Raw genomic sequence first — 25637 nt, 5'->3', positions numbered from 1 at the left:
AAGACCAGAAAATACACAATAACATTTGGTATAGGGTAGTAGTATCGAACGAAAACGTGGCAGGGAACGAGTCCTAGTTTCCGTCCTTCTTAAATACCCAGAAAGATAAATAAATAGAGTAAATATAAATAATAATAAGTAAATATAAATAGAAGTAAAAAAATAAATTAAAAATTAAGTAAATGATAAGTGAGTGAGGTAAAGACGTTGGGTGACATGGAGCCAAAGGAAAAGGTTACACACTAAAATTGATTTTTACACATTGTAATCAATAATTTGTGAGAGTGAAGAAGATGTCAAAATACTTTAGGGCAAACCAGCAGGCCTTTCAGCAAATAAAGAACCGGAAGGTGCCAAACAGGAATTATTTCCTACACTTCTCGAAATATAACTCAATACCGAAGTTCATAACGGAAAAGGGGCAACCGAGGAGAGTGGACCTGGCAAAATGCCTGAATATGCAAGTCGGAGACCTGGTTCAGGTGCTGCACGGACAAGATAAGGATCGACAGGGGGTAATACTGAAAATATTCAATAGGAAGAACCAAGCGATAGTGGAAAACTGCAACATGGTAATGCTGAATAAAAAACAAATGAGTTAATAGAGAGAAACGTTCTGGAATCCGTCCTTCGATGGGAAGAAGCCAAGTCTGATAACTCAGGAGATGCCAATCCATATCACAAATATATCCCTAGTGGACCCAGTAATGAAGTAAGAGACTAAAAATGAGAAATATAATAACAATGTTAGGAAGCCAACAATAGTAAAAAGAAGATATATGATGAACGGAGAGTGTGTAAGAATATGTAAGCTTTCAGGTAAGTTAAACAGAATAAATGAACAAATCAACTAAAAATAGGATCATCCTTGCCTGAACCAGCAAAAGTAACCTGGAACCAGTACAAGAAGCCGCCAAAACGACAAACACCAGTAAAGGTAGGTAAAAGGGCAAATTAATTGGATAAAATAGGAAATATACGCTCAAAAGGACTATGAGAATTTTAATCTGCTAACAAGATTGGCAAAAAAGATCAAGGAAAAGAAGATTCTGGCTCTGCTGAGTGATAAGAAGCAGGAAGTAAAAGTGGAATAAATTCTGGATCTAAAAAATATTGAAGATATGGAACATGGCAGAATTTGAAATCGAGGAGTAAAGTGTAAAATATCGCATAAGAATGTAGTAAAACTGCGGATTAACAAAAATAAATCGTGACCGGATTGAATTTCAATCCGTTAATCAGTCAAATAGAGACGAATAGAAGTGAAAAAACGATTAAATTTAAATAGTATACAGAGTCTTACATGATAGTTTAAGGTGTAAGAAGTATCCGTCTCCCTCAGCGGCAGCCAATAATGCCACCCCATTAGTGTGAAAAATATAAGAGGCCATTATTTAATAATAACTCTTATAACCATAAGGTTCGTTTCATAGATAATATAGTATATAGGTATTTAGTGGGTAGTATTTACTGGAAGACCAAGTATATGTAAACAAGTAGAAAGTTGGGCACCAGATAAACACATCTGAGCCTTCTACATAGATAAATAGGAAAAGAGTAGATAAGCCGATAATAAAAAATACAGATATTGAAATTAAATACCCCGAATCTTCACTAATTTAAAGTTAAACTCTGGTTTAAAGTAAATATTTGTGAAGATGGGAAGAAGACCAGCGAGATGCTACCGATACTGTAAAAACAAGCCGTACCCAAAGTCGCGCTTCTGCAGAGGTGTCCCAGACCCGAAAATAAGAATATACGATATGGGCCTGAAGGGAGCAGACGTAGACGATTTCCCATGCGCAGTACATATAGTGTCAGGAGAATACGAACAGATATCCTCAGAAGCACTGGAAGCAGCAAGAATATGCGCAAACAAGGTAAGAGTGAAGAAGAAGCGAAAGCAGAAAATTAATAAATATTTAGTTCATGGTCAAGTCTGGAGGAAAGGAGTCGTTCCACATAAGAGTTAGAGTTCACCCGTTCCACGTACTGAGAATCAACAAAATGCTCTCGTGCGCAGGTGCAGATCGTCTGCAAACAGGAATGAGAAGAGCATTCGGAAAACCAACAGGAGTAGTGGCAAGAGTCAACATTGGACAAGTACTGATGTCGATAAGAACAAGGGTAAGTGAAGATAAATTGTCTAATTAATTTGCGAAAATAAGTAGAAATTTAAGTTATTAGATAGAAATAAGGTTAGTTGTTAAAATTAGTAGTTTGATTAAGCTGTGATAAGGAAAAATATTGAAAGAAGAAGATTAATTGATGTGTAGGAAAACCTCGTGCCCAAGGCAGTGGAAGCACTCAGAAGAGCAAAGTATAAGTTCCCAGGAAGACAAAAAATATTCGTGTCAAACAAATGGGGATTCACGCCGTTCACAAAAGAAGAGTACCTCAAGTACCAGGCGGAAGGAAGACTGGAAAACAAAGGAGTGCACGTAAAGTGGATCTCGTCCCACGGACCACTGACTAAAGTGTTCCCAAACGCAGACGAAGTGACAGTGCCGCTGGAAGACTAAAAGGTGGGAATCGGCCAAATACCTTAATTTGATATAAGAAAGGAAAACAAATATATGTGATACGTAGAAATAAATAGGTAAAAAAGTAAAAGTAAATGTCTTTAGGGTGTAAAAGGTAGGGATTGATAGGTGTTGGCATTTCAAGAAAGAATCCAGAAAAAAAATTAAAAAAATAAGAGAAAGAAGGTAAAAAAAGGAGATTGAAGGGGGATGTGTAGGCATGCCGCGACCAACATCAGAAAAGGTCCCCCATGCAAAGAACGGTAAAAAAACAAAAGGAAAAAATATGTGTTGGAAATGCTTAAATTAATCAGAGTCTTAAAGAATATTGTATTTGTGCTGACTATCGGGAGGATTTTGGGGACGATTCGGGCCTCGAATCCGCTGGGATCATCTTCTACAGCAAATAGTTCTCAACAGTCACCAGAATCGCAACCACCAGAGCAGCAGGACCCATATAAAACGACATTCGAAGGGGAGCTTGTGAACTTGGATATTAATAGTCTCCACGGGTACTCGAAATTTACTTGTACCATAGAATACACAGAGGTCACGTACCAGTCGGGAAATAAATTTAAGAGCGCCCTGGACGGAGAAACAGAAATATGGAAGGCAACAAACACGAACGCCTTCAGATTTAAATCGCAGCTGTTGGACCTCAAGCCAATATCTCTGAGTGTAGAATTTAATCGCAACGACGACAGCACAGCCCTGTACTTCAGAAAAAAGTACAATTCATCCGAATGGGAGGGTATAGATAAACAGGCTCACAATCAGTTTGTTGAACTATACAAAAATAAACTTAAAGAATACAAAGAATCTATAGAAAAGGATACTAAAGAGGCTGTAGATTTAGATTTATTAATTAAAAGTACAACTGAGATTGAATTTGATTTTCATGACTATAAATCAAAACATGTAAAGATATCGGAGGGCACCGAAGCAGCCAAGGCTGCGAAGCAAAACATAACCAATACTCAGTATACATTGACTAATTCTGAAGAAAAGGACGATGCAGGAGTTGTGAATAAGATTATGGATGTTCTGCTGAGCGACAAAAAATACCGTATCGTCAAGGTCAAAGTAAAGACTAAAGTTGGAATAAACAGTGATGTTTGGCAAACAGGAGGTTCAGCATTTTGTACAAAAATGGTGGCCAAATGGCAAGGAGATAAACTTAAGGAAATTGTTTTAAGCTTGACGTATAAAGATAGTGGGAAAAATAGCGAGTTGCTATTGAATGTAACTCCTAATTGGAAATATCTCTACAATTTTGAAGAGATTACCGAAAAGGATTTGGCTACGTTCGATTTCCAATACTAACTTTAATGTATTTTAAATTAAAAGTACACATTATTAATAGTATGTTGTAACTAGGTGTGTAAATAGGTATTATGTGACTAAAAGGTAATAAATGAAATACACATTTATGTAGTATTAAGAAAAAATAACGCTATAGTCATCCATAAGGTGTTAGATGCATTATTCGTAAGTTGAAAATAGTAAATCATATAAATTAAGTAAAGGAATAAGCAGGGTAAGATATCGGGTTAACAAGTTTAGAATGGGGTGAATTTAGAAAATTAGTATATGCTAAATTTACAGTCAAAAATTGGTTGCCACATAAAAGAATAAGAAAATTAAGGTTAAAATAAAAAATGGGATAAAAAATGAAAAATTATGATAAAAATAAATTTATTGACATATGTATATATATACAATATATACTAAGTATAAGTATATTACTAAGGTTGCATGAGTACTATATAGGCAGTATATGTGGTCATAATGTGTATGAATTGAAAAAACTAGATAATTCAACCACCATGACAATATAAATACAATTAAAATGTAAATAGTAACATAAATTTATGTAAAATTATCATATATTTACATAAACTCAATAATGGTGTACATGACCTGAGTTGGAATTGGGTTGAATGAAATCACTTTTTATTTATTAAATATGGTGACCAATAATTAATAAAAAATTTATAATGTCAAAAAAAGCTATAAATACTTAAGCGGACATTATTTCTCAGTGATTTAAGAATAAAAATAGAAAAATTTATGTCCGACCTATTCTGACACATTTCCATGGGGGAGTGAAATTTTCCATTGCCATGACAACACACCTAAAATTTGAAAACTGTCTTAACACATACATGAACAAACCAGACAGATGAGGAATCCACGGCCTTCCATTCACTTGCAATCACTTAATATACTTTGCTATACACTAGTACATAAGTACATAACCTATTCATATTTCACAGCTAATAATTGAAACACATACATATACATAGAGTATTTGTGAATATTCATTTAAGAAAATGGCGTCATTTGACATACATATTCTTTCTCATAAAGAGCTACGTGATAAAAAATTTACGTACAACAGTACGAACGGTAAACTTATTGATGTCATAATAAGAGAAGACACATTCAGAGGATATGTGTACCAATACCACAGCCCCAAAAGGGTTGGACCGTATAAATTGAACTCAGTTAGAATGGATTCAGTTAACCAAAACTTAGATTTCGACGTCCATTTGCCGCTTGATAATGTATGTGGTTTCTTCGTCTTTTACAAAATTAACAATGAAAAAGATCCACTGCTGATATGTATACAAAGGATCTATTCAAATCATCACATAAGCTACAGATACTTTTGTCCCAGGGATAAGAATAGACAATCTTGGATGCTTCTACCAGATTTGGTGGTTGATCCTAAATGGTCATCAAATCGTTTGGAAATAAAGAATAAATTAGAGGAACAAATCACTTTGATGAATGGAGTAATAATAGAGCTAAAAAATACCGCTCAGTATAAATATGAAAATATACATATTAATTTGAGTCATATTAAATTGAATGGTTACGATGTGTACACCCATGAGGTGCCATCTCAAGAACCTTTCCACTTAAAACAAGTAAACTTTAAAAGCACACCCTTAAAAATAAATGATATTAATGATTGCCAAATTATTGCTGTTCATGCTTTTGGAAAAAAAGATTCATATCCATTTGAACCTATTTCTGTGTGCGTAGTCAAGTACCAGAAAAATAAAGCAAATGATTATGAATGGTATTCACGCAGTAATATTAAATCAAACGAATGGAAACCTGATTCAAATGTTTCTGAATTTTTCGAAGGCGATTTCATAAAAAAGTACATAAATGAACTTTATGATCAATTATACGAAATAGACTTCGAGATTGATAACGATTTTTTTTATCACAGAGAACCTAGCTCTTTGACCGCAAAGGGGATTAGAGGTAAAATTACATCTCATTCTAGTTCACAATCAAGGTTTAAAGTCTACAATTATGAATTAAGCGAATCTAGAACTTTTAAAATAAAAAGTTTAACTATCAACAATCAAGAACAGATAATTTCGCAAATAAAAGCTTATTCAAAATTTCACATTGTTTGTGATGATAGGCATGACAAAGATTACCCTTTGTTTATGTGTTTTCCTGATTCACATACAACATATCAATGGTATAGACGTAGACACTATGCCTCAGATTGCTGGGTAAAATGTGAAGAATTAAAAACTTGGAATCCGGAATCTTATATTAATGATCATATACTAGAAACTGCTTACTCAAAACTTTTTTGGATTGATATAGACATTGATTATGTTAAAAGAATGGACTTACAAGATTATAATAGGAATAATAGATACATTGGAAAGAGGAGTTTTCTTCGTGACAATTATACAATGATTGAGACAGTAAATTACAATAGTTATCCATTTTATGTTAGAATTGTTGAAAAAGGGGAACCATTAAAATCAGTTATTGACAATGAAAGGGTATTTACTGTGTGTGTACTCTATGATCCTACCAATAAACCCAGGTTTATTGTATACGAGTATGCAGAAGGACATAGAGAATTTGTTTGGTACTCAAAAAATAAAGATTCAGATGTATGGATTAAAAATGAAACGTTAAAAGATAAAGATCCAAAAGACAACAGTTATAGATTAAATGAGCCTGGTAGCGAACAAGTCTTTATAGAAATAGATAAAGAACAAGAAGAAAAAACTAAAACAATAACTGCCCAGGCTCTCGGAACAACCGTTGGTACAGCTGCTTGCTGCGGATTAGGCTATTTCATTTATACCAACGTTAGTTCATTTGGTAACATGATTTCGTCAATTTTTAGCTAAGAATTTTACAATATAGAAACCATCGTGTAAATTATTTAATAAACATTGTGTAAAATGAAACTGTAAACCAAGTAGAAACTTTAACATGAACAAGTAAAATTTTATGTGTGATCATACATGATATCATATATACGTGTGTACATACCTATGTGTATATACCCATATATATGTATATAAAGTTGGAGTATGAGTTTAATCGTCTTTCTCGTACCAAGGCTTAGATATTGGCACCAGATTAGGATTATCCTCATCAGTGTTGACAAAGCTAAAACCCTTTGTTTTCTTGTACTCAACTCTAACATCTTCGCTATCAGGTTCATCGATGATTTCAGATGCCCTATTCCACCTTTCATGAATGGACTTAAGAATGCTTTTTTTATCAACCTTTACATCTTTAGAGTTACTATAATCCAAATTCTGATTAGGTGAAACCTTTTTTTCATTATCAATCGATAAATCAGGTTGATTTATTGGCTCAAGCTTTCTCTTCTCCATGTACACTTTATACCCGTCCAAGAGGTGGTCATTGTTAACGTCAAATTTCTTGATAGTTTCCAAGTTCCTTTCAATCTCTTCTGACACATCATTTATCCTATCGAACACTTCATCAGATACATCTGAATTGTTTTTCAGATAACTCTACAAATAAGTGTGTAAAGTTACAGTTGGTGTGTATATATAAAATACCCTCTGTTCCGTTAAAAACTTCTTTAAATCTAGAAACTTGTTGTAACTTTTTGTTTTAGGTGTGGCGACTTCTAAGAGTTGATTCAAACCATCTAATGAATGCTCTATCAATTCCTGAATCACTATTGTTATTGTACCCAAATACCTTGATAGAACCTATCTCTTCGTTTCTAAGATGATCACAAACTTCATGGATTAAATTTATTTCATCAAAAAAGAACTTGATTCTATCCACCTTATGGGTTAACTTATCTATAACCACTTTGGAATCGTGAGATATTTTTTCAGTGAAGGGTAAAGAAACAGCATCGTCATGTGAAGGGTTCTGCCAGGTCGTTTCTCCCGTTAAAACATTCCAATAATAAATTGACCGAGATGAGGGATCAATGACCTCCTTCCAAATTCTATTTGGAACATCAGTTTTATCCATATAATGTATTGAGAATTGACATAATTTAATATACAATCAATAATGTTATATTCTTTAAGTATTAAACACATAAAATTAATTTATGTATTAACAGATTTAAATTACAAAAACAACTAATATACAATAAAAATAATTAAATAAATATAAGTGGACTAGAATAACATAAAATATCTTATTGATTTGAAAAGTGAAAAATGTGTAGGTGTAAATAAAAATTATTATGAATTATACATATGTCATAATTAAGTATTTTATTGTTAACAATAGTCCAAAAATACAACAATATAAATCGAATCCACCTTTTTTGTACTTTTATAGCTTTAATTCAACCCCATCATTCATTAATAAATATCAGTTAAATTTTTACCAATTAGGAAAAATTTAGGATAATTTATTTTTTCAAATACTGCGAACCATATAGATAAACTTCGGTTTGGAGGGCGTTTCCCCAAAGCCGTTATTGGAAATTATATAACTGTGATTTAGAATATTATCAGATAATAGCATCCTTCCATCTCAATTTATCAATAAAATACCCACCTAAGTAGATTTAAGAGAGAATAAAGTAGTGTAAAGTTCGAGAATGATGGAAACAGTGAACCCAGTGGGAGTTGATACTGTGACTCCAGAAATGCTAGCAGCCAGAGAAAAATTGAGATCTCGCTTGGGAGTTTCAGGAACACAAACAGGCGGGAAGGGAACAGCGAGAAGGAAATTGAAAAAAACCACAAAGATAGTAGGAGACGATAAGAGACTACAATTTGCCCTACGCTCAATTGGTGCGGCAAATATACCAGGAATTGAAGAGATCCAGATGCTAAAAGAAGACGGATCACTGTTAACATTTAGTAATCCAAAAATACAAACGTCACCGAACGCAAACACATACGTCGTAACAGGAGTGCCAGAAGAAAAGGAAATATCGTTCCCAGATATACTGCAACAACTATCAGCGGCAGGATTTGATTTAACTAAGGCAGGAGTAGACCAAAAGGTGGTGGAGGAGGTACCCGATGAGCAAATGGTACCAAAATTGGTTGAAATCCACGATGAGGACACCAAGGAGGAAACAACATAACACTTAGAAATAACAAATAATTAAGTAAAATTGCAAATAATGTATCTCATAAATACATGTATGCGTTAATATGTGTACGAATAGAGTGAGTGTAGACCAGGGTAAAGAGTCTGTGCACAATGTGTTAGGTAAGTAAGCGGATAACCCACATAATGGAAAATAGTAATCTAAATTCAATTTACAGAGTCAAAAGAGTGTGATAAATGGATGGAAGGCAGGATTTTAAGTTTGATAAACTGGAGAAAAAGAATGGATGGGGATGCTTGAGCTGATATTTAATCCCCATCCAATAGAATAAGGATATTGAGGGAAACAGTACGTATTATTTATAAGTTAAAATCTCTATAATATAACTACATTATTATACATTAAATATACACCGTAATTGTATTTATTAGTCCTAAAGTTCAAGGTATGTTATGCTCCACATAAACGTATACGTATTAGTGCCCTTAAAAGGAGTATTTATAGCACCAGCAGTAGCCAGTATTTTAAATATAAGCTAATATCTAATTTGTAATACAGATGCCACACTCGTACGGTAAACGCGCAAGAACTCGCCATAAGTTCTCAAAGCCATTCCGCCGCCATGGAATGCCTGCACTGAGCAGATACCTGACAACGTACAAGGTGGGAGACCACGTGGACATCTTCGTCGATTCCTCAGTCCACAGAGGCCTGCCACATTCATTCTACCACGGAAGGACGGGAGTAGTGTACAACGTGACAAAGAGAGCACTGGGAGTAATGGTTAAGAAGGTAGTTAGAGGAAAGGAACTGCTTAAAAAAGTTAACGTAAACGTGGAGCACGTGAGGAAGAGCAGATGCAGAGAGGAGTTCCTGAAGAGAGTAGCGACGAACGACGAGCTGCGCAGACAGGCGAAGCTTGAGGGGAAGAAGCTGAAGCTGAAGAGGGAGCCGAAGGCAGTGGCGCCAGGCTACGTGGTGAAGGTGGATCCTGAGTCGGTGGTGACACTGGAGCCAGTGCCGTTTGTCGAAAAGTACTAATTTTCTACGTCCGCAAAACTAACCCGAGAAAGCGACCATACATGTTAGATAGTTACTTGTTATGCGGTTTAGTATGAAGAGAATAGTTAGTAGTATGATGTACTGTAAGTAAATGGGCGTAGGAGTAGTATGAAAGATTAGAATGGAAACTACATAAGGTGCTACAATGATGTAAAGAGCGTATAAAGTGAAGAAAAAGCATTGGTTAAACGAGCAAAGGCCTATCTGATGCGATAATAGTAAGATTTAAGCTGATTAGGATCAGTTCCTAAAAAATAGAGATGTGTAAATAGCAAAAGTAAAGGAGTGGTATTAACAGAAGTGATGACTACATTGACAACAATGATAATAGTAACAGCCATGACGTTAATGGTAACTACAACTATAACAATAGTGACTATAACAACAGTAACTACAACTATAGTAACAATAAAAAATACCATTCAACTGATAGCTTATTTTAATGTCAACGTCGCGAGAATTAATCTTGTTCTTTTTAACGGAGATCATGCCGTTGATCCGATCGTTCACGTCCATGTTTAAAACCTCGTCAATGTAAAGCACTGTCTGCTTCCAGTGAGTGCACCGAGCCTTGGGACTCGTGGTGAGAGTGAGAGGCTTCGAACAAGCAGTGAAAGAAACGTCAAACCAGAAGATAAAGGCGTGAACGTAGTCCCTCCGATCAGAAACCAGCACAAAATTAGAACAAAAATCAGTGTCAGAAATGGAACAAGTGTTAAGATCAATGTCCTAAACAAGAATGGAAAAAGGGATAAGAGTAATAAAAACATAATAAACAAGTTAGTAGAGTGCAAATGGACGTACCAGTATGCACGATGAAGACGTGACGAGAGCCTTTTCATCGACGACGTCGACGACGGCCTCCTCCATGAGGTAGTTCTTCATAATTGAAAAGTCGAGGCCGTAAGTGTCGTCCCACTTGTCAAACTTCTCCCCCTGAAAAAAGGTAAAACAGAAGCAAGGGAGACAAATACCTTGTACTCCGCGTCCTCTATGGCGGAAATGAAGATGCGAGCCCTGTCAGGGAAAAGGAGGCCGCCAGGCTTGAGATACTGAAAAAGGTGAAGAGCGGGAAACAAACCTTGTCCCTGCAAAATAACACTGAGGACAGCATGTTCTCGTAGAGGAGAAAGTAGCCCATCCACTCGCTGATGATGACGTCGACGGGCTCAATCGAGTCGCCGAGCTCCTCCACCCGCTTCCTAATGTACACAATCCGGTCGGAAAGGCCGTTCATCTCCGTGATTTCCCGGGCGAGGCCAATGATGCTGCTGTTGTCCACGGCGTACACCTTCCTGGCGCCAGCTCTGGCGCAGAAGAGCGAAAGGATGCCGGTGCCGCAGCCCACGTCCATGACGACCTTGTCGCGGAACAGGTGCTGGCTGCTCATGATGGCCCTGTAGTAGATTCCTGCAGAAAATTAGTTCAGGCCTGAAGAAAACCCCAATACAACTATTTCACACCTGTTCTGACCGAGTCCTTTAACATTTCCTCGTGGATTCCAATGTACGAGTACGAGTTGAAGTACACGTCGGTATCTCCCTGGTCCGTCGAGTAGAGCCCATCAGAGTCGCCGAATCCCTTCCAATCTCTGTTGAACTCGTCCAGAACGTGATCCGGGTACGGATTCTTATCGATAACGACTTGCGCAGGTATCATTGTGAATCGTGAACTCGGCAACACACCCAATGGGAAACCTGTCGACTTAAGGGCTAGAAATAAACTATATTAACTCAAAATACGTATTATATACAAAAGAAAGCATAAACCACCCAAATATTACTATATAAATAAACTTGTGTAGGAATGTGCCACGATAATGGTGTAAAAGCTCACGCACTGCGACATGGTAAAAGATTATTGGCCTATACATCTAGGGTCAGGATTAAAATATGTTCCTCTTCTTCCTCATGAATTCGTACTTCCTCGCGGAGTTCAACAGCTTGTTTTTGAGTACATTCGCGGGGATGTTCTTCGGCTGGAGCTCCTCCTCGCCGTGGGCGTGCCTGCAGTCGTTGCCGACTCTGCAGACCCCCGTCTTCCAGTGGTGGCAGATCGTGGTTCTCCAGACTCCGATTGTGGAGCGCAGCTCCTTCTTGCCGTGTGCGAAGTTGCAGTCGTCGTTTGCGCATATCCCTCTCTGCCAGTACTTGCACAGCGATGTCTTCTTGAATCCCAGGTTCGGATCATCTGGCATAGTGCTCGGGATATTTTCCATTTTCGTGAACGTGACTCCAACTTCGGGCCCACTCGGGACGTCCTTCTCCTGGTTCGCAAGGTCGTTTGTGGACTTTGATGTCTCGTCGTTTTCGTCTCTGAGCAGTTTTGGGCATGTGTAGCTCAAGCTAGGTGTAATGCACATTTTCTTCATTATGTTGTCCCATGCCTCAGATTCGTCCGTGTCGTTGTCTCTGTAAATTCCTGCGAATAGCGCGTCGTTGTTTAAGAGATCTGGAGATAGCGGATCCGAATTATCTGATATGAGGTCTATTCCGTAGTCCTTATTCTGCAGGGTAAAGTCCGACACGTTCTTGTTGAGCACGTTGTCGACCCTCGACATTGTGTCCATGTTATTGAACACAAGCTCCATGTCGTTGTTAGACATCCCCTTGTTTAATGCTTCATTTTCTTCGTAGAGCAGGTCCTTGTTAAAAAAAGTTATTGCGTCATAAGGCTGCTCTCTGAACGTTTCTTCACTCAGTCCTGAAAAGGACCTCGGAATATCATCACTTGGGTACAATTCGTCCAACAGTGACCCTGCCAGATGTGTTTCTAGCATGTCTTCTCCGAATGAAAATCTTTGTGAATCTGGATTATTATTTACATTGACGAAAGAGGAAGTAAGGCTGCTGAGCCCATCGTTTATTGAATCTTTGTTTTTTGTTGAAATGGAACATAGTATTGGATCCCTGGGCGAGTTTAGCCCTGATAACATTGAATTATCTGCATTGATATTGTTTTTATGCTTATCCGAGACTTGACTTGAAGACGAGGGCGTTGTGTTTGAGGAGGGCATGTACTCACACATGCCACAGTCAGTTGATACGTTAGAATTGGATATCACGTGTTTGTTGTGTAAATTACAATTCACCTTACTTTCGGGGGAACTTAAACACGTTCCCGTCGTACACTGACAGAGCTCATTCCACATTATAGACTCACTTGTACTGTTCATATTTCCTAACAATCCACCCTCTTTAGGCCCTGAGAAGGGGGTACTGTTAGCAATAGGGGTATAGTTTCCAAAGTTTCTATCCAAATAGCTTTTAAATTGGCCCTCCAAACTGTAAATTTCTGTCGCCTCCTGTAGGCAGTTCGGATGCTCACTACAATCCCCGTCGAGTGCGCGAGTCAAACACGTCCCTAGAGTGTTGGCCCACTCGTCGTCGTCATCGTAGAGATGACTTTGGAAATTCTCTCCGAGCGAAACACTGTTTGAAATACAATTCTCCGAAATATATGTCGTCGAAGATGAACTAGACTCAATATATGCCCTCAGAGGGACAACATCATTGCCATGAATGGCTATATTACCTTCAATGGTTTTACAGGATTCTGTGAATGGTCCTCCAAATGAATCATTAGACAAGCAATTATCCAACCAACTTTCAGAGAAGTTATCCATAGTAAAGAGTAAACTTATACAAACGAACAGAGCTAAACTATCGAGTGCAATTTAAGCACACTATGAGCCTGAAAACCGACCAAGGAATCCGAGTCTAAATAAAGATAATGGGCTGCATTCTAGATTCAATACAATCAGAGGTCAACTAGCGATTTAAATCCTACACAATAACCATTTTATCAACCTTAGAAGTCAGAGTCAAGAGACAAGAGATTAAAAGTGAGACGTATGTGTTACTTAACCTTAAAAGAAGGGGTTAATTAAAGCGAAAAGACAAATTCCAAGAATTTCACAAATTCTGGTATGACAAATGAAGAGCGAACTTACTTAAAAATACAATTTGATGGAGAAAGTTTACAAATTATCCCTCAAATTTACTAATAAATTAAAATTGAATGTTCAAGAATGACCTAAAAATGGCTAAATAGTTAAAACACATCCAAAGAGTGTCACGACAGTCGATTAAAAAACAAAATATCTAAGATTTCTAGATAATAAGGCCAACAAAAACTTGTTTACAGAGAGCCATTAATAGATCGTCAGGAGTAAATGGGGAGTCAGGGGCGAGCGTGTATATAAAACGGCTGTTTATAGTGTCGATTACACATATGTGTGAAAATATGAGAAAGGAGGTCCGATTTTAACCACTGCCACGCTTAGACTCTACGCAAGGCTAACAAATACTGGGTAACTTTCACAGAATGTCTTAACACGTATACGACGGTGTAGCCTAATTTACATTTTACAGTTAGCGGTACCAAAATTTTCCCGAGAATCAGCAACAACATCACATTTGCGACCTGTAGATACATATAGCGCAAGATATCGCCCTGAATATTTTTTTCTGGATTCTTATTTTTTCCTTTTCCGACCCCAAGCTTCCATTAATATTGTACATTTGAGACTGGACTTTGACCATCCTCTTATCACCAAAGTCGTTTTTAAACAGTTTGCACGCAACTATTTTTTCAAACGACTCTAATATTCTATTGTGAAAGGAAAATTTGGTCGTTTCGTCCAGCGGATAGGTGTATTTAACCCTGCAGTCATTTTGATCCCATAAAGTTCCCGGAAATAGATTTGTATTCAGAGTTTCAACATTGTGTTTAAAATTGTCCCTGGATTCCAACAATGCCTCTCTCTTAATTTCCTCTTCAACCACACTGAAGACGTATTTTCCTCCAAACCCGTTTACCCATCTGTGTAAGCATATCAAGTGCGACAATTTATCATGATTCCATGCAGTGATGGATTTGCTATGACCAGAGTTACCTAGTTTAACAATATAAAGGGGCAGAATCAACTTGACGCACACCAGAATCCTAGATAGTGAGGTGAATTCGTAATTTATCATCCTGTCGTATTCAGGGAACGGCAAATCCTTAATCAGTCTCAGATAATCCAGGTGGTATTTGTGAAATTGCTTCGTTTTTAAGCAGTTAGCATACTGTAGCAACATTAGCAACCACTCGTTGACCGAGTTGCGATATTTATCAGAGTTTAAAATGTGAGAATCCGAGCCAGTGTGATTAACCAATTTCTGCCCTGATTTATTAAAGCGAATTAAGACATTGTAACAGGAATCGATTCTCTGTAGGACGGAGTTGACTTCATGAGTGTGAATATTGGTAAAAATGTCAGAAATATCAAAAATGAAGTTAAGCATATGGGCAACCAGCCTAAATTTATAAATTTAGAGCAATATAAACTTACTTAACCGTGAAATTGAACGAGTATTGAGACGATACAAGGAACAACATGAGCAGGAACATTTGAGACTGGTCAGGAGAGTAGTTAGCGAATACACACTCCACAAAAACTGAGATAAAAATATCCTCGTGAACGCAATAGTTCAAAATCTTCCTCAAAATTCCAATGTAAATGGGAACCGAGTCTCGGAATTCATATTTACAGCGTTTCTTTCCATACATGTTGAGACGCCTGTAGATTGCAAGATGTTTCCTGTTGTTCATTAAGCTCCTAACTTTCCCCAAATGTTCCAGAACACACTTTGTTGCGTTACTAGCCTCAGAAGAGTTTTCCGAGTCAAATTTATACTTCCTAGTGCCTCTATCTGGTGGAACGAGCTTCCTTGAGTAACCAAGGCTCCTACCCATGTCAACCCCCGAGCGACTCAACAGGAAAACTGAAAACAACAAAAACGTGAAATGGTACTCGTCATTTAACTTTGAGACCAGAATGCTGTGTTGATTAGTCCTAAACGTAGTTATTTAAAATGCAAGTTAAAGTACCAGTATTTTTTGTACACATAGTTGAAGGCCTCTCTGCACACTATCCTGAGGCTCTCAACGTCAGGTGTGTCTCCGTGGGAGCACCTGTGGCGAGCCTTTATGACACTCTCAGGCAAGTTGGCCTCCTTTCCCATGAGCAGCAAGCTCCTCGCATACACAGAATCCTGCTCCTGGTCCAGCAGCAAGTTAACAGTCCTATGGTGAATAAAATATAAGATTGTTAGTTGGTTTGAGAAGTTACCTTATAATTGTCATTGCGTACAAGTCGCGCATGTGTAAAATAGGCAATTCAGAGTTTTTGTCTGAAACAATTGCGTTTAAAAGAGAAGCAGTGGCGTGAATGGCGGCAGGCACTCTTCCACGGGCCAGCCAAAGCTCAATTTGGAATAGAATCCGCTCATATTCATTCACGTCTGACAGGCGACTGAATATGTCAGAAAATTGGGAGTAGGAGTACCAAGCTGTGGGCTCATAAATCATTTTAGAGCTTAGTGACTGTAATGGAAAGAAGTAGCTATTTTATTGCAATTAAACATGAAGAATAACATTTTAGTGTTACACATTGAGCATATTTAAAGTAATAAGTGGTTCTTTGTTTTCTTCCACGAGGAAATTGCACATTCAACTCTTGGGCAAGCACACGACTAACTACTTTATAAACAGTCGTTAATCACCATTGCGGTCGTTAAAATTGCTTAAATTTGTATGTATTATATTTATGTCCCCTTTCCAATCTAGTTAGTTGCAAATGTTTATCATATATGCTAATTCTCGTACCGACTGCTGAGAGTGCGTAAATTATGAAAAATGAGCACTTCTACATCCTCAGCTGCTTATTTTTGCAAAACAACAGAGGTGGAAGATTTTTTAAAAGAGTACCTAAGGTTCAGAAGGAAGGTTCTGAGCCTGCCTGAGCCTGAGGAAGAGGAGGAAGAACACACACAGAACGGCAAAAATCCATATCGCAGGGCCAGGTTCAGCGAGGCGTCCACAGCGTCGGAAGACGCTAAACCGGAGGACCTGACCGACCCGCCAGACCTCGAGGACAACCTTTTGAACGTGGCAGCCCAAATGACTCTGGAGAACGACTTACACCTCGACGCCTTCATATCTCTGGTACCAGTCAACAGTTAATAGCGAGCGCAGGTGGATTCGTACGACCTCATGGTCAGGGAGAACCCGGAAATGGAGCACGTGGAGTTTAAGCTGGCCGACATTCTGAAGAACGCAAAAATAACACGTTAGTCCCCGCGACCTTACACGCCCCTATTTAAGTACACACGCCCTTATTTAAGTACATACTCACCCCAACGTGGCGGCTCAACACGCAGGTTTTGGCCTACACGAGTGCCCATTGCCACATACAAAGTGCGTGTTCACATGAGTGCCTTAGGGCGGAAGTTCCCCGTGATCGAGGACCGAGTGGACATCGAGTGGAGCAAGAAGCTGGCCCACGAGATCAAGTACCAGCGCCAGACTCGTGACATCCGGGAGCTGTTTACGTCGCAGCAGACCAAGGTCTTCGAGTTCAGGCCGCCCATAGTGTAAGTTCCCCGCGTAATGCCCGCAGTTCAGGACTGAACATCATCTTCGGAGTGGCCCTGACGTTCGTCGGAGCCTACTCGATCTCCGGCGCCCTGGGAGTGAAGGACCCTTTCCACGTAAGTCGTCTCAGTTTAACTCGTTCAGAGGACGCTCATCGGCATCGCATTCTCCTTCGTTGCGCTGATCGTGGACACAGTGCTGTACCTGCTGAGACCGAATGTCTAAGCTGCTAATTTGATAACTGTCTACCTACACTCATACAGACCCGCATATCTAACCACAAAATGCGTAACCACGTATTGTACATAGCAGGAAATTAAGATACATGTAGTTAAGGGAGCGCGATAAAGGCACTTATCTAACTGAATAGCTACGTAGTAAAGCAAGAAAGGTCTAACGAGGGGAAATAAGTAACTATCTAAAGAACTAGGTAAATAACAATGTAGTCGACCCAGAAAGGCAAAGGAAGTGGAAGCAAGAAGGTGCCCAGGAACACTGGGCCGCGTGAGTGAGATCAGAGTGGAATCCTACGTTCTTTTTCGACAAGAACGAAGGCTCAGTCATCATTTCTGCACTCCTTATATATCTAATTTCGGGATACTTATCGATAGGTATTCAACTAGTTATCTCAACTGGCTAATTATCGATAGTTAATTAGGAGCAGCTATCGAGATACGGGGGCCTTATTAAGACGACTAGTTAAGAATGGTACCAATCACGTTTTACCGGTATATGATTCTCGCATCAACCGTCTCAAGGGACGTTATAAATCTCCTCAAGTCTTTAAATCTGTCTTTGGGTTTAACTGGTTAGAAATAACTCTGAAAACGCATGAAAAGGAATTACTTGTTTCCGTCGAATAAATGACCGAGTGATTCATCAGTGAATGCTAATTTTCATTTTAAGGTACTAAAAAGAGATGAATTCTTACTGCAAGATGGCCAATTCCTTTCCAGGAATTCCGAATTGACGTGGCCTAATTTTATCCTCATTTCCTATTATAAATTCCAATTACTCGTTCCCTTAAAGAGCTGACTTCGTAAAGTTACAAAACATGAATCTTCAGACTAACATCAGTATGCAATAGTCGTAAAGTATGCTCATGGACTTATCTCCTATGCACTACTTATCGTAGACTAACTCCTCAACTATATGGTAACGCTAATCGTATGTAGGACTACTCTTAGCATGGATCCCATGTAAACAACTCGTAGTTATGCTCATGAACTAGCTTCCTAGTACAACTACTTTAGCACACAGTTCCTAAGTACTTCTACTCGTATTTAATCCTATTTAGTACTATCGTAGACTAATCAGTAGGTATCTTTGACGAATCGGCAATATGAATCTTCTTCATAAATAGTCGAACATTTAGTATAAACCGTCGAGTGCTCAAACTTGGCTAGACCATCAATCTAGAAATATGCATAGATTAACTCCTCGAAACGTTCTCTTGGACCTCATGTACGCCTGGTTAAGTCAAGTGATAATAACTTGGACTCATGTACGTCAATGTTGACGTCGAGGGTCGTGAAACTCGTGACCTTAACATTCGATTATATGTGTTTCCGGATCTGTAGCAATGATCGATTACCCTGGTTGTATATACAATTGAACCATGTATGCAACATGCATAGTCGCGACGGACTCAGCGCAAAGAATACACAAATGTACGCTATTGGTGCTCAGACTGAAACTTAGTGGGCACAGTTATGAAATAAAAGGACCAACTTAGCACAGCCGATGTGAAAGCTATAACCTTGAAATGGATCTCCAACTGAACCTAGGGTTCCGGTATCTTCGGACAACCTACGGTAGCCGAACCATGATTACGTACCTAGTGAGAATAGAGATTTATTAGAGGGGGGAACGAGTCACATTAGAATGCGACTAACTATCCCTCTGTTATTGTACGCATGTTCAACGAAGCCATAGGATACACTATGACCTGCCTTTTCATGCGAGGCGCCTGGCTTTATCCCCGGCGCCACAATCGATTGTATATTTCAATCGATACGGATTTGTTGCTTCATGGGTTATCAGATCTACAAGTTCATCAGCCTCTTCAGACCCGAAAGATGGTAAAAGAGTCATTATCATCACTACACCCACGTTAGCAGTACACACGGTTAATAGCCTTGAGTTTAACCATGTCGTGTTTGTATCAACAATGCACACGTTATATGATATCCAACAATGCGCACTTTTGTTTGTACGTCGTGCGGCCCATATTATACTTAATATGGTTCCTATTAGAGCGTTAATTTAAGCTGCTACTGGCAGAGTCTGCGTGACAGCCTCACGTGGCTTCGCAGCTGATTATAATCAGAGATTACTTATTTCATCTGTAGTCAGAACAGGTCTGTAAATTATCTCATCATTTTATGGTCACATCTTCAAGCCGATTCGTTACGTTTAATCTACATTTAAAATTGATTGAAACATCCAAGCTAAAGGTCATAAAATAGCCATTTAAAAGACTGAATATCCAACCCAAAGGTCATTAAAAAAGGCAACATAAAGCTCATTATAAAAGCCAACCTAAAGGTCATTATAATAGCCGATTAGAAGGTCAATGTAATAGCCAATTTAAAAGTCGTTGAAATAGCCAATTTAAAAGACTTTAAAAAGCCTCGAGCCTAATAAGAACAGTATCTATGACATGTAAGTACATAAATACTTAATTAAGTAGGTTAGTTATAGGTCAATCCTAATTTCTTCGCGTTTTCCATGGCGATTAGGGCTTCACGCTTCGCTATCAAGTGCTGCGACTTGATTCCCATGACGTGTCCTCCCCAGCGCTTCCTCAACTCGGCGTTATCGTTGAACATAGGCATGAAGGCCTTGACGAGGTTGTCAAACTCTGCCTGGTCCTCCTTCCTCACGTTGTCCACTGCCACGACTGCTGCGGTCTTCTGGTGTACCAACTTACCGAGCCTGCTCTTCCCCTTGACAATGCAGTAGGGCACCTCCTTCTTCCTGCAGAGGGCTGGGAGCCAGAGGACCAGATCCACTGGATCCACGTCGTGAGCGATAACTACGAGCTTTGCCTTCTTGTACTCGACTAGGTTGGTAACGTGGTTCAAACCACTCTTCAGCATGTATGGCTTCTTACTCGATGCCAACTCTGCTCCTGAAGCCACTGTTTCGGCGTCCTTCAGCAACCTGGCGGCCTTCTCCTTCTTCGTCTCGGGCTTGTACTTGCTCAGAAATCTCAACAACTGCAACGCTTGGCTCTTATCGACTGTGTAGTTAAACTGGTTGAGAGATGGTGGGATTTTGAGCCTCTGGAGCAACACGCGGCGCTGGCGCTGAACTCTTACGTACCTGGGCCAGCGAACGTAACGAGACAGGTTGACTCGGGGGCGAATGGCGCGGCCTATTCCGAAATCACGAGGGGTTCTCTCAAAATTTGGGTTCTTAACTTTTGTGGCCTTCACTACTTTGGCCAAAGGAGCCGGAGCGGGCTGCTTCTTACTCTTTTTACCAGATGGAGCCATCTACAAAGATAATATTAAGTAAAATCAATCACAATTCACGTACATAAAATTTGTAAATTATATAGGGGGAAAAAAGTACAGGAAGCTCAAAAGCAATAAGTTAACTATACACATGATAAATTAAATACTAAAATAAAAAACAAACCTTCAATAAATCCCGAAAATTAAATATTTTTTATAATATTAAATCTGTTGGTTTGAAATTGAACAAACCAGTAAAAAATTATATGCAAATTTATGCTAGTTTAGCCAGATTCTAAAAAATTCATGCCCCAGTCATATGGGGATGTTGAATCTATAAACGGTGACCATTACCATTTATATTCGGGCTCGAATATTGTTAAAACACATAATTTATAGCCTGAACCCTTCTGTCTCACAGATCCAAAAAAATTTGTTTCAGTGTATAATCGTTTATGCATTGCGGGGCGAACGAATCTGAACATTAATTATAAATAAACCATGAATATCAAATATAATTTATCAAAAAACTAAATTTACATTAAACAAATCATTCTATACCTATTTGACGGTTATTTGACCAAATTTATATAACACCCCTCTAATTCTTTATTTGATCCCTTTATTTAAATTTATTTATTATTTTGCTCATCATAGACGAATGTGTTTATAATGAAAGGGTTATAAAAGTCCAATTCGTCAATGGAAGACAATCTTTTATTGCATAATTCAGTAATAAATGTATAGTACACGGTGTGTAGATAACTATTGAATACTTAAACACCTGATTAATATATAGAATCTTCATTATTTATATGTTATACTTATATATTTATACATGATTGAAGTTTGGTGCATATATATTTTGAGAACGGATGATGTTAATTGTATTAACCATTGAATAAAAGTTTCCAAATTTTATAAATTAAAATAAATTAGACAGTCACAGATCAATTATATAGTATGAATGAATATAGATTGTGTTATTGAATAAAACTATAACGGAACAATTTGTGACTTGACATTATTAGTACCCCCATTTGTAACATAATAGATTAATTAGTTCGAGTTTTACTCTGTATTTAATTTGTTACCTTTATACCAAACCTCGCGGATATATGTTGAAACCCAAACATCAATAAATATCCTAGTTTGAAAACATTTACATAAAATCTTTTATGGTGTATAACCACAAATAAACTAACATAAATTTTGATAAAAGTAAATAAAAAAGAATTAATTCTTTGAGAACAACTTTCAAAAATGGCATTCCTGAGAATTGTAAAAAATAAAGCGTACTTTAGACGCTTCCAAGTCAAGTTTCGCCGCCGCAGGGGTAAGTTTACATACATAAATACTCGCCATATGTAAAATTTACAAAGTTACAACATGATGTAAAATTGATCATGAGGCGTAAATAAATACCGACTTAAACCGAAGTATAAAAATTGTTATACTTTGACCTGTCGTCTGTAACAATGAATCAGAAAGTGTGAATGCTCATTATAGTCTTAGTATGAACACTAGATCAAAATCTTCAACATTTACAAATAATATGTAGAGGGGAAAACGGACTATTACGCAAGGAAGAGACTGGTGGCACAGGACAAGAACAAGTATGACTCGCCGAAGTACCGCCTGGTGGTGAGACTGACGAACAAAAGAGTGATCTGTCAAATAGTATCGTCGACACTCGTGGGAGACAAGGTACACGCGTCTGCTGACTCATCAGAACTGGTGCACTACGGAGTGAAAGTGGGTCTGACGAACTACGCAGCAGCCTACTGCACAGGACTGCTGCTGGCAAGAAGGCTGCTGACTAAGCTTAAGCTGGACTCGCAGTTCGTGGGCAAGGTGGAAGTGGACGGAGAGCTCTACCACGTGGAGGAAGAGGACAACGAAAGACGCCCGTTCAAGGCACTGCTGGACGTGGGAGTCAAAAACGTGACGACGGGAAACAGAGTGTTCGGAGCACTCAAGGGAGCATGCGACGGAGGACTGCACGTGCCGCACTCAGAAAAAAGGTTCCCAGGCTACAGCGTGGACGAGGAAAATAACGGAACCTACGACGCACAGGCGCACAGAGACAGAATATTCGGAGCGCACGTGGCCAGCTACATGGAGTACCTGAAGGAGGAGGACCCGGAAAAGTACAAGAAGCAGTTCAGCGCATACCTGAAGCTGGGCCTCGACAGCGAGTCTCTGGAGGACATGTACGCAAAGGCGCACGAAAACATAAGGAAAAACCCAGTGCTGCCGACGAAGCCGAAGAGGGAGGTGAAGCACGTGCGCGAGGGCAGCAGGATCCTGACTGCCAAGGGCTCGTACGTGCGCAACGTGAAGACCACGAAGGCGCAGAAGAGAGAGCGCGTAAGACAGAAGGTAAGTTCGAAATACGCATAAACATAGATTTTACATTAGATAGTAGTGTAGATTTTACATTAGATCTTAGTGTCGATTTTACTGTAGATACTACTGTAGCTATTTCGGCAGATATTTTGTTATACGCAGTCATATTCATAAACATACGCATAAACTAATCCTCTTTCAGATCGCTTTGCTTGTCAATGAGAGTTAATTTGATATACCGTATTCAATATACACTTATGTATTAACTGGAAGCTCTGGAGAGAGAGTGGCGACGAAAGCGGGAGCCACTAGGGCTCGATAATACCTCCTGGGCATAGGTGTCTGCAAAGATCCCTTAATCATGGACGGTTATACAAACACTGTTTTAATCACCACCATAGTTATATGGCGGCTTCATGCGACAGTAACAAACAAGCTACATTAAGCACCTAATACATTGAGTTAGAACGACAATAGTCTACAGTAACCCTGAGTGTGAGATTAGAAAGTACGAGATGACAGTATGAGCACACGTCGTTGCCCTGATACATGAGTAAATTGACACATTAACCCATAAGTAAAATGACATGTTAAGTTAACCAGATGCACGAGTAGAAATTCAAGTATAATTTAGAAGAGATTTAAAATAAGGAGTGAGTATTAAGATGTTATAATAAGTGTGTGTGAGTGTGTTAATTAGGCCTGGAGGTGAGATAAGAGTGACGTTTCCATGAGTTTGTCCAGGTTGTACTTACCAGGGAACAGCCTGGAGTAGACGCCGAAAGCCCTGTTAATGAGATCAAAGTTTAACTTAATTAGATGGGAAGAGAACATTAGAAGAATGTTCCTAACAATGCAGACTTTCTTTATTAAATCAGTTTTAACATTGGATGAGAAGGTGCCAATGGAAAGAATGTTGCCCTTGTCAGAAGTCATCCAAGTGGTTAGCCAAATATATCCTGAGACCAGTTATGAGAAAGTATGTGTGTATATGTGCATAGTATTAATGGTAGAAATGTGCAGGTGCAGGTGGTATTAATGGTAGATATGTGTAAGTGGTATTAATGGTAGATATGTGTAAGTGGTATTAATGGTAGATATGTGTAAGTGGTATTAATGGTAGATATGTGTAAGTGGTATTAATGGTAGATAAATGTGTGTGTGTTGGTGGTAGATAAATGTGTGTGTAAGGTATAAGTGAAGTAAATAATAAATTCCATACATACATATAAAAGTAAACGCACCGTTACATCCCATGATGACCCTAACGCCACACTCCATGTCATAAATGTGTTTTACCTGCCTCATGACGAGGTTAGGGCGAACGACAACAAGAATGCCATTGTCAAGTCTGCCATACTTGCTAGTGCGAGTCTGTAAAATGATAGTGCCACTGGGCTAAAAAAATATGAGAAGGAATGGAAAAGTAAACGTACAGAAATGCGTTGAATCTCAGAAGAGATAATGTCCTTGACGCGGAAAAGATTGCTCATCTCATAAACGTCCTCATCAATCTTGCGGCGGTTGGCAAGCTCCTCAGTGTTCACCTGAAGAATGGAAAGGTGAGCCCTCTCGACAGAGTTGACGTCGAGAAACCACTTGTTGCCCTGAATGCTCTCGACAATGCCAATCACAATATCGCCGATCTGACCCATGTACCTGCCACTGAAGGGCTCTACATACACAAGCTGGTTCACCTAAGGAAATTGGAACATTAGAAACAAGAGTGAATGAGTAGAAGAGCGAGTTAGTATGTGAATACGTGAATACGAATGTATAAATATATGCGAATAAAAGTAAATAAGTGTATGTGTTACTGATAAATAGGCACATAAACTACTGTATTTCATGTGAAAACAGAAAATATGAGCTACAGAGAGACTAACATGTTTGACGAGACCAGAATAGCTAGCTTTCAGCTCGTTCCTAGAGACATGAGTACCATGGCCCTGAAGAAGGTAGGAAGCGTCAGAGCTAACAACGTCACCAGGAAGAACAAGATTAGAATCAGCCATAACAAAATAAAATAAAAAGATACAAAGCAAATTAAACAAAAGAAGGATTAGATAGAATGTGTTATATAGTACATGATGTAAATTGATAAAAGTAGTATATAGGGGGGAAATTGGAATAAAAAATAGGTAAACAGAGTTATTTAATCTATTAAATTAAAGATGAACAAACAAATATTAAGATTCCAGATAATAAAATCACTTAATAATAAGATTAGAGAAGAGCTTCAAGGGCCGATGGTGTAGGGGTATCACGTTTGCTTTGCACGCAAAAGGTCTCGGGTTCGAATCCCGATTGGTCCACTTTTTTCATATAAATTGTAAACAAACCCAAACAAGTATCTATATTTACAGATACAGGTTTTAACAACCAATCAAGTAATAAAACGATTCAAACATAAAATGAGCATTAACGCGAACCATAAACATCGACAAATGAAAGATCAAAGTATAAAATAGAAATGTAAGT

General features: G+C 38.5%; 17 protein-coding genes and 1 non-coding gene across 18 annotated transcripts; 9 read left to right on the top strand and 9 right to left on the bottom strand.

Annotated features, from left to right (window-relative positions):
- Window positions 1-293: 293 nt before the first annotated feature.
- On the top strand, window positions 294-1094 carry TOT_020000079 (50S ribosomal protein L24; the record flags this gene model as incomplete). Its single annotated transcript, XM_009691814.1, has 5 exons — window positions 294-572; window positions 606-712; window positions 752-819; window positions 861-937; window positions 972-1094. The coding sequence occupies 5 exons, from the start codon at window positions 294-296 to the stop codon at window positions 1092-1094; spliced, it is 654 nt and encodes a 217-aa protein (XP_009690109.1).
- Window positions 1095-1658: 564 nt separating this feature from the next.
- Window positions 1659-2522, top strand: TOT_020000078 (predicted protein; the record flags this gene model as incomplete). The annotated part of the gene is made up of 3 exons (XM_009691813.1): window positions 1659-1880; window positions 1927-2127; window positions 2277-2522. 3 exons carry the CDS (start codon window positions 1659-1661, stop codon window positions 2520-2522), a joined length of 669 nt encoding a protein of 222 aa, XP_009690108.1.
- A 297-nt stretch (window positions 2523-2819) lies between these two features.
- TOT_020000077 (hypothetical protein) lies at window positions 2820-3845 on the top strand (the record flags this gene model as incomplete). Its single annotated transcript, XM_009691812.1, has 1 exon — window positions 2820-3845. The coding sequence occupies one exon, from the start codon at window positions 2820-2822 to the stop codon at window positions 3843-3845; it is 1026 nt and encodes a 341-aa protein (XP_009690107.1).
- A 1010-nt stretch (window positions 3846-4855) lies between these two features.
- TOT_020000076 (hypothetical protein) lies at window positions 4856-6797 on the top strand (the record flags this gene model as incomplete). Its single annotated transcript, XM_009691811.1, has 2 exons — window positions 4856-6684; window positions 6776-6797. 2 exons carry the CDS (start codon window positions 4856-4858, stop codon window positions 6795-6797), a joined length of 1851 nt encoding a protein of 616 aa, XP_009690106.1.
- A 95-nt stretch (window positions 6798-6892) lies between these two features.
- TOT_020000075 (uncharacterized protein) lies at window positions 6893-7817 on the bottom strand (the record flags this gene model as incomplete). Its single annotated transcript, XM_009691810.1, has 3 exons — window positions 6893-7339; window positions 7388-7501; window positions 7533-7817. The coding sequence occupies 3 exons, from the start codon at window positions 7815-7817 to the stop codon at window positions 6893-6895; spliced, it is 846 nt and encodes a 281-aa protein (XP_009690105.1).
- A 583-nt stretch (window positions 7818-8400) lies between these two features.
- Window positions 8401-8895, top strand: TOT_020000074 (transcription factor; the record flags this gene model as incomplete). Its single annotated transcript, XM_009691809.1, has 1 exon — window positions 8401-8895. One exon carries the CDS (start codon window positions 8401-8403, stop codon window positions 8893-8895), a length of 495 nt encoding a protein of 164 aa, XP_009690104.1.
- A 525-nt stretch (window positions 8896-9420) lies between these two features.
- Window positions 9421-9903, top strand: TOT_020000073 (60S ribosomal protein L21; the record flags this gene model as incomplete). The annotated part of the gene is made up of 1 exon (XM_009691808.1): window positions 9421-9903. One exon carries the CDS (start codon window positions 9421-9423, stop codon window positions 9901-9903), a length of 483 nt encoding a protein of 160 aa, XP_009690103.1.
- A 221-nt stretch (window positions 9904-10124) lies between these two features.
- Window positions 10125-11772, bottom strand: TOT_020000072 (arginine N-methyltransferase; the record flags this gene model as incomplete). The annotated part of the gene is made up of 7 exons (XM_009691807.1): window positions 10125-10171; window positions 10344-10653; window positions 10729-10860; window positions 10899-10976; window positions 11006-11334; window positions 11388-11636; window positions 11721-11772. 7 exons carry the CDS (start codon window positions 11770-11772, stop codon window positions 10125-10127), a joined length of 1197 nt encoding a protein of 398 aa, XP_009690102.1.
- A 37-nt stretch (window positions 11773-11809) lies between these two features.
- Window positions 11810-13549, bottom strand: TOT_020000071 (uncharacterized protein; the record flags this gene model as incomplete). The annotated part of the gene is made up of 1 exon (XM_009691806.1): window positions 11810-13549. One exon carries the CDS (start codon window positions 13547-13549, stop codon window positions 11810-11812), a length of 1740 nt encoding a protein of 579 aa, XP_009690101.1.
- Window positions 13550-14336: 787 nt separating this feature from the next.
- TOT_020000070 (uncharacterized protein) lies at window positions 14337-16281 on the bottom strand (the record flags this gene model as incomplete). Its single annotated transcript, XM_009691805.1, has 4 exons — window positions 14337-15228; window positions 15263-15766; window positions 15802-15996; window positions 16043-16281. 4 exons carry the CDS (start codon window positions 16279-16281, stop codon window positions 14337-14339), a joined length of 1830 nt encoding a protein of 609 aa, XP_009690100.1.
- A 327-nt stretch (window positions 16282-16608) lies between these two features.
- On the top strand, window positions 16609-17579 carry TOT_020000069 (conserved hypothetical protein; the record flags this gene model as incomplete). The annotated part of the gene is made up of 4 exons (XM_009691804.1): window positions 16609-16917; window positions 16948-17041; window positions 17195-17345; window positions 17372-17579. The coding sequence occupies 4 exons, from the start codon at window positions 16609-16611 to the stop codon at window positions 17577-17579; spliced, it is 762 nt and encodes a 253-aa protein (XP_009690099.1).
- A 193-nt stretch (window positions 17580-17772) lies between these two features.
- On the bottom strand, window positions 17773-17913 carry TOT_020000068 (hypothetical protein; the record flags this gene model as incomplete). The annotated part of the gene is made up of 1 exon (XM_009691803.1): window positions 17773-17913. One exon carries the CDS (start codon window positions 17911-17913, stop codon window positions 17773-17775), a length of 141 nt encoding a protein of 46 aa, XP_009690098.1.
- A 2126-nt stretch (window positions 17914-20039) lies between these two features.
- TOT_020000067 (60S ribosomal protein L7a) lies at window positions 20040-20846 on the bottom strand (the record flags this gene model as incomplete). The annotated part of the gene is made up of 1 exon (XM_009691802.1): window positions 20040-20846. The coding sequence occupies one exon, from the start codon at window positions 20844-20846 to the stop codon at window positions 20040-20042; it is 807 nt and encodes a 268-aa protein (XP_009690097.1).
- A 1224-nt stretch (window positions 20847-22070) lies between these two features.
- TOT_020000066 (60S ribosomal protein L5) lies at window positions 22071-23210 on the top strand (the record flags this gene model as incomplete). Its single annotated transcript, XM_009691801.1, has 2 exons — window positions 22071-22143; window positions 22369-23210. The coding sequence occupies 2 exons, from the start codon at window positions 22071-22073 to the stop codon at window positions 23208-23210; spliced, it is 915 nt and encodes a 304-aa protein (XP_009690096.1).
- Window positions 23211-23411: 201 nt separating this feature from the next.
- Window positions 23412-23519, bottom strand: TOT_020000065 (hypothetical protein; the record flags this gene model as incomplete). Its single annotated transcript, XM_009691800.1, has 1 exon — window positions 23412-23519. One exon carries the CDS (start codon window positions 23517-23519, stop codon window positions 23412-23414), a length of 108 nt encoding a protein of 35 aa, XP_009690095.1.
- Window positions 23520-23852: 333 nt separating this feature from the next.
- Window positions 23853-25171, bottom strand: TOT_020000064 (conserved hypothetical protein; the record flags this gene model as incomplete). Its single annotated transcript, XM_009691799.1, has 4 exons — window positions 23853-24115; window positions 24401-24554; window positions 24593-24853; window positions 25043-25171. The coding sequence occupies 4 exons, from the start codon at window positions 25169-25171 to the stop codon at window positions 23853-23855; spliced, it is 807 nt and encodes a 268-aa protein (XP_009690094.1).
- A 211-nt stretch (window positions 25172-25382) lies between these two features.
- TOT_020000063 (hypothetical protein) lies at window positions 25383-25597 on the bottom strand (the record flags this gene model as incomplete). Its single annotated transcript, XM_009691798.1, has 2 exons — window positions 25383-25510; window positions 25540-25597. The coding sequence occupies 2 exons, from the start codon at window positions 25595-25597 to the stop codon at window positions 25383-25385; spliced, it is 186 nt and encodes a 61-aa protein (XP_009690093.1).
- Window positions 25400-25471, top strand: TOT_02t000009. The gene has a single exon. It is a non-coding gene; the product is annotated as a tRNA-Ala (tRNA).
- Window positions 25598-25637: the final 40 nt, after the last annotated feature.

The sequence above is a fragment of the Theileria orientalis genome, chromosome 2 (assembly GCF_000740895.1).
Source record: "Theileria orientalis strain Shintoku DNA, chromosome 2, complete genome".
In the NCBI taxonomy this organism is placed as follows: domain Eukaryota; phylum Apicomplexa; class Aconoidasida; order Piroplasmida; family Theileriidae; genus Theileria; species Theileria orientalis.
Note: the sequence above shows the minus strand (reverse complement) of the source record. Positions and strands in the feature narration are given on the sequence as shown.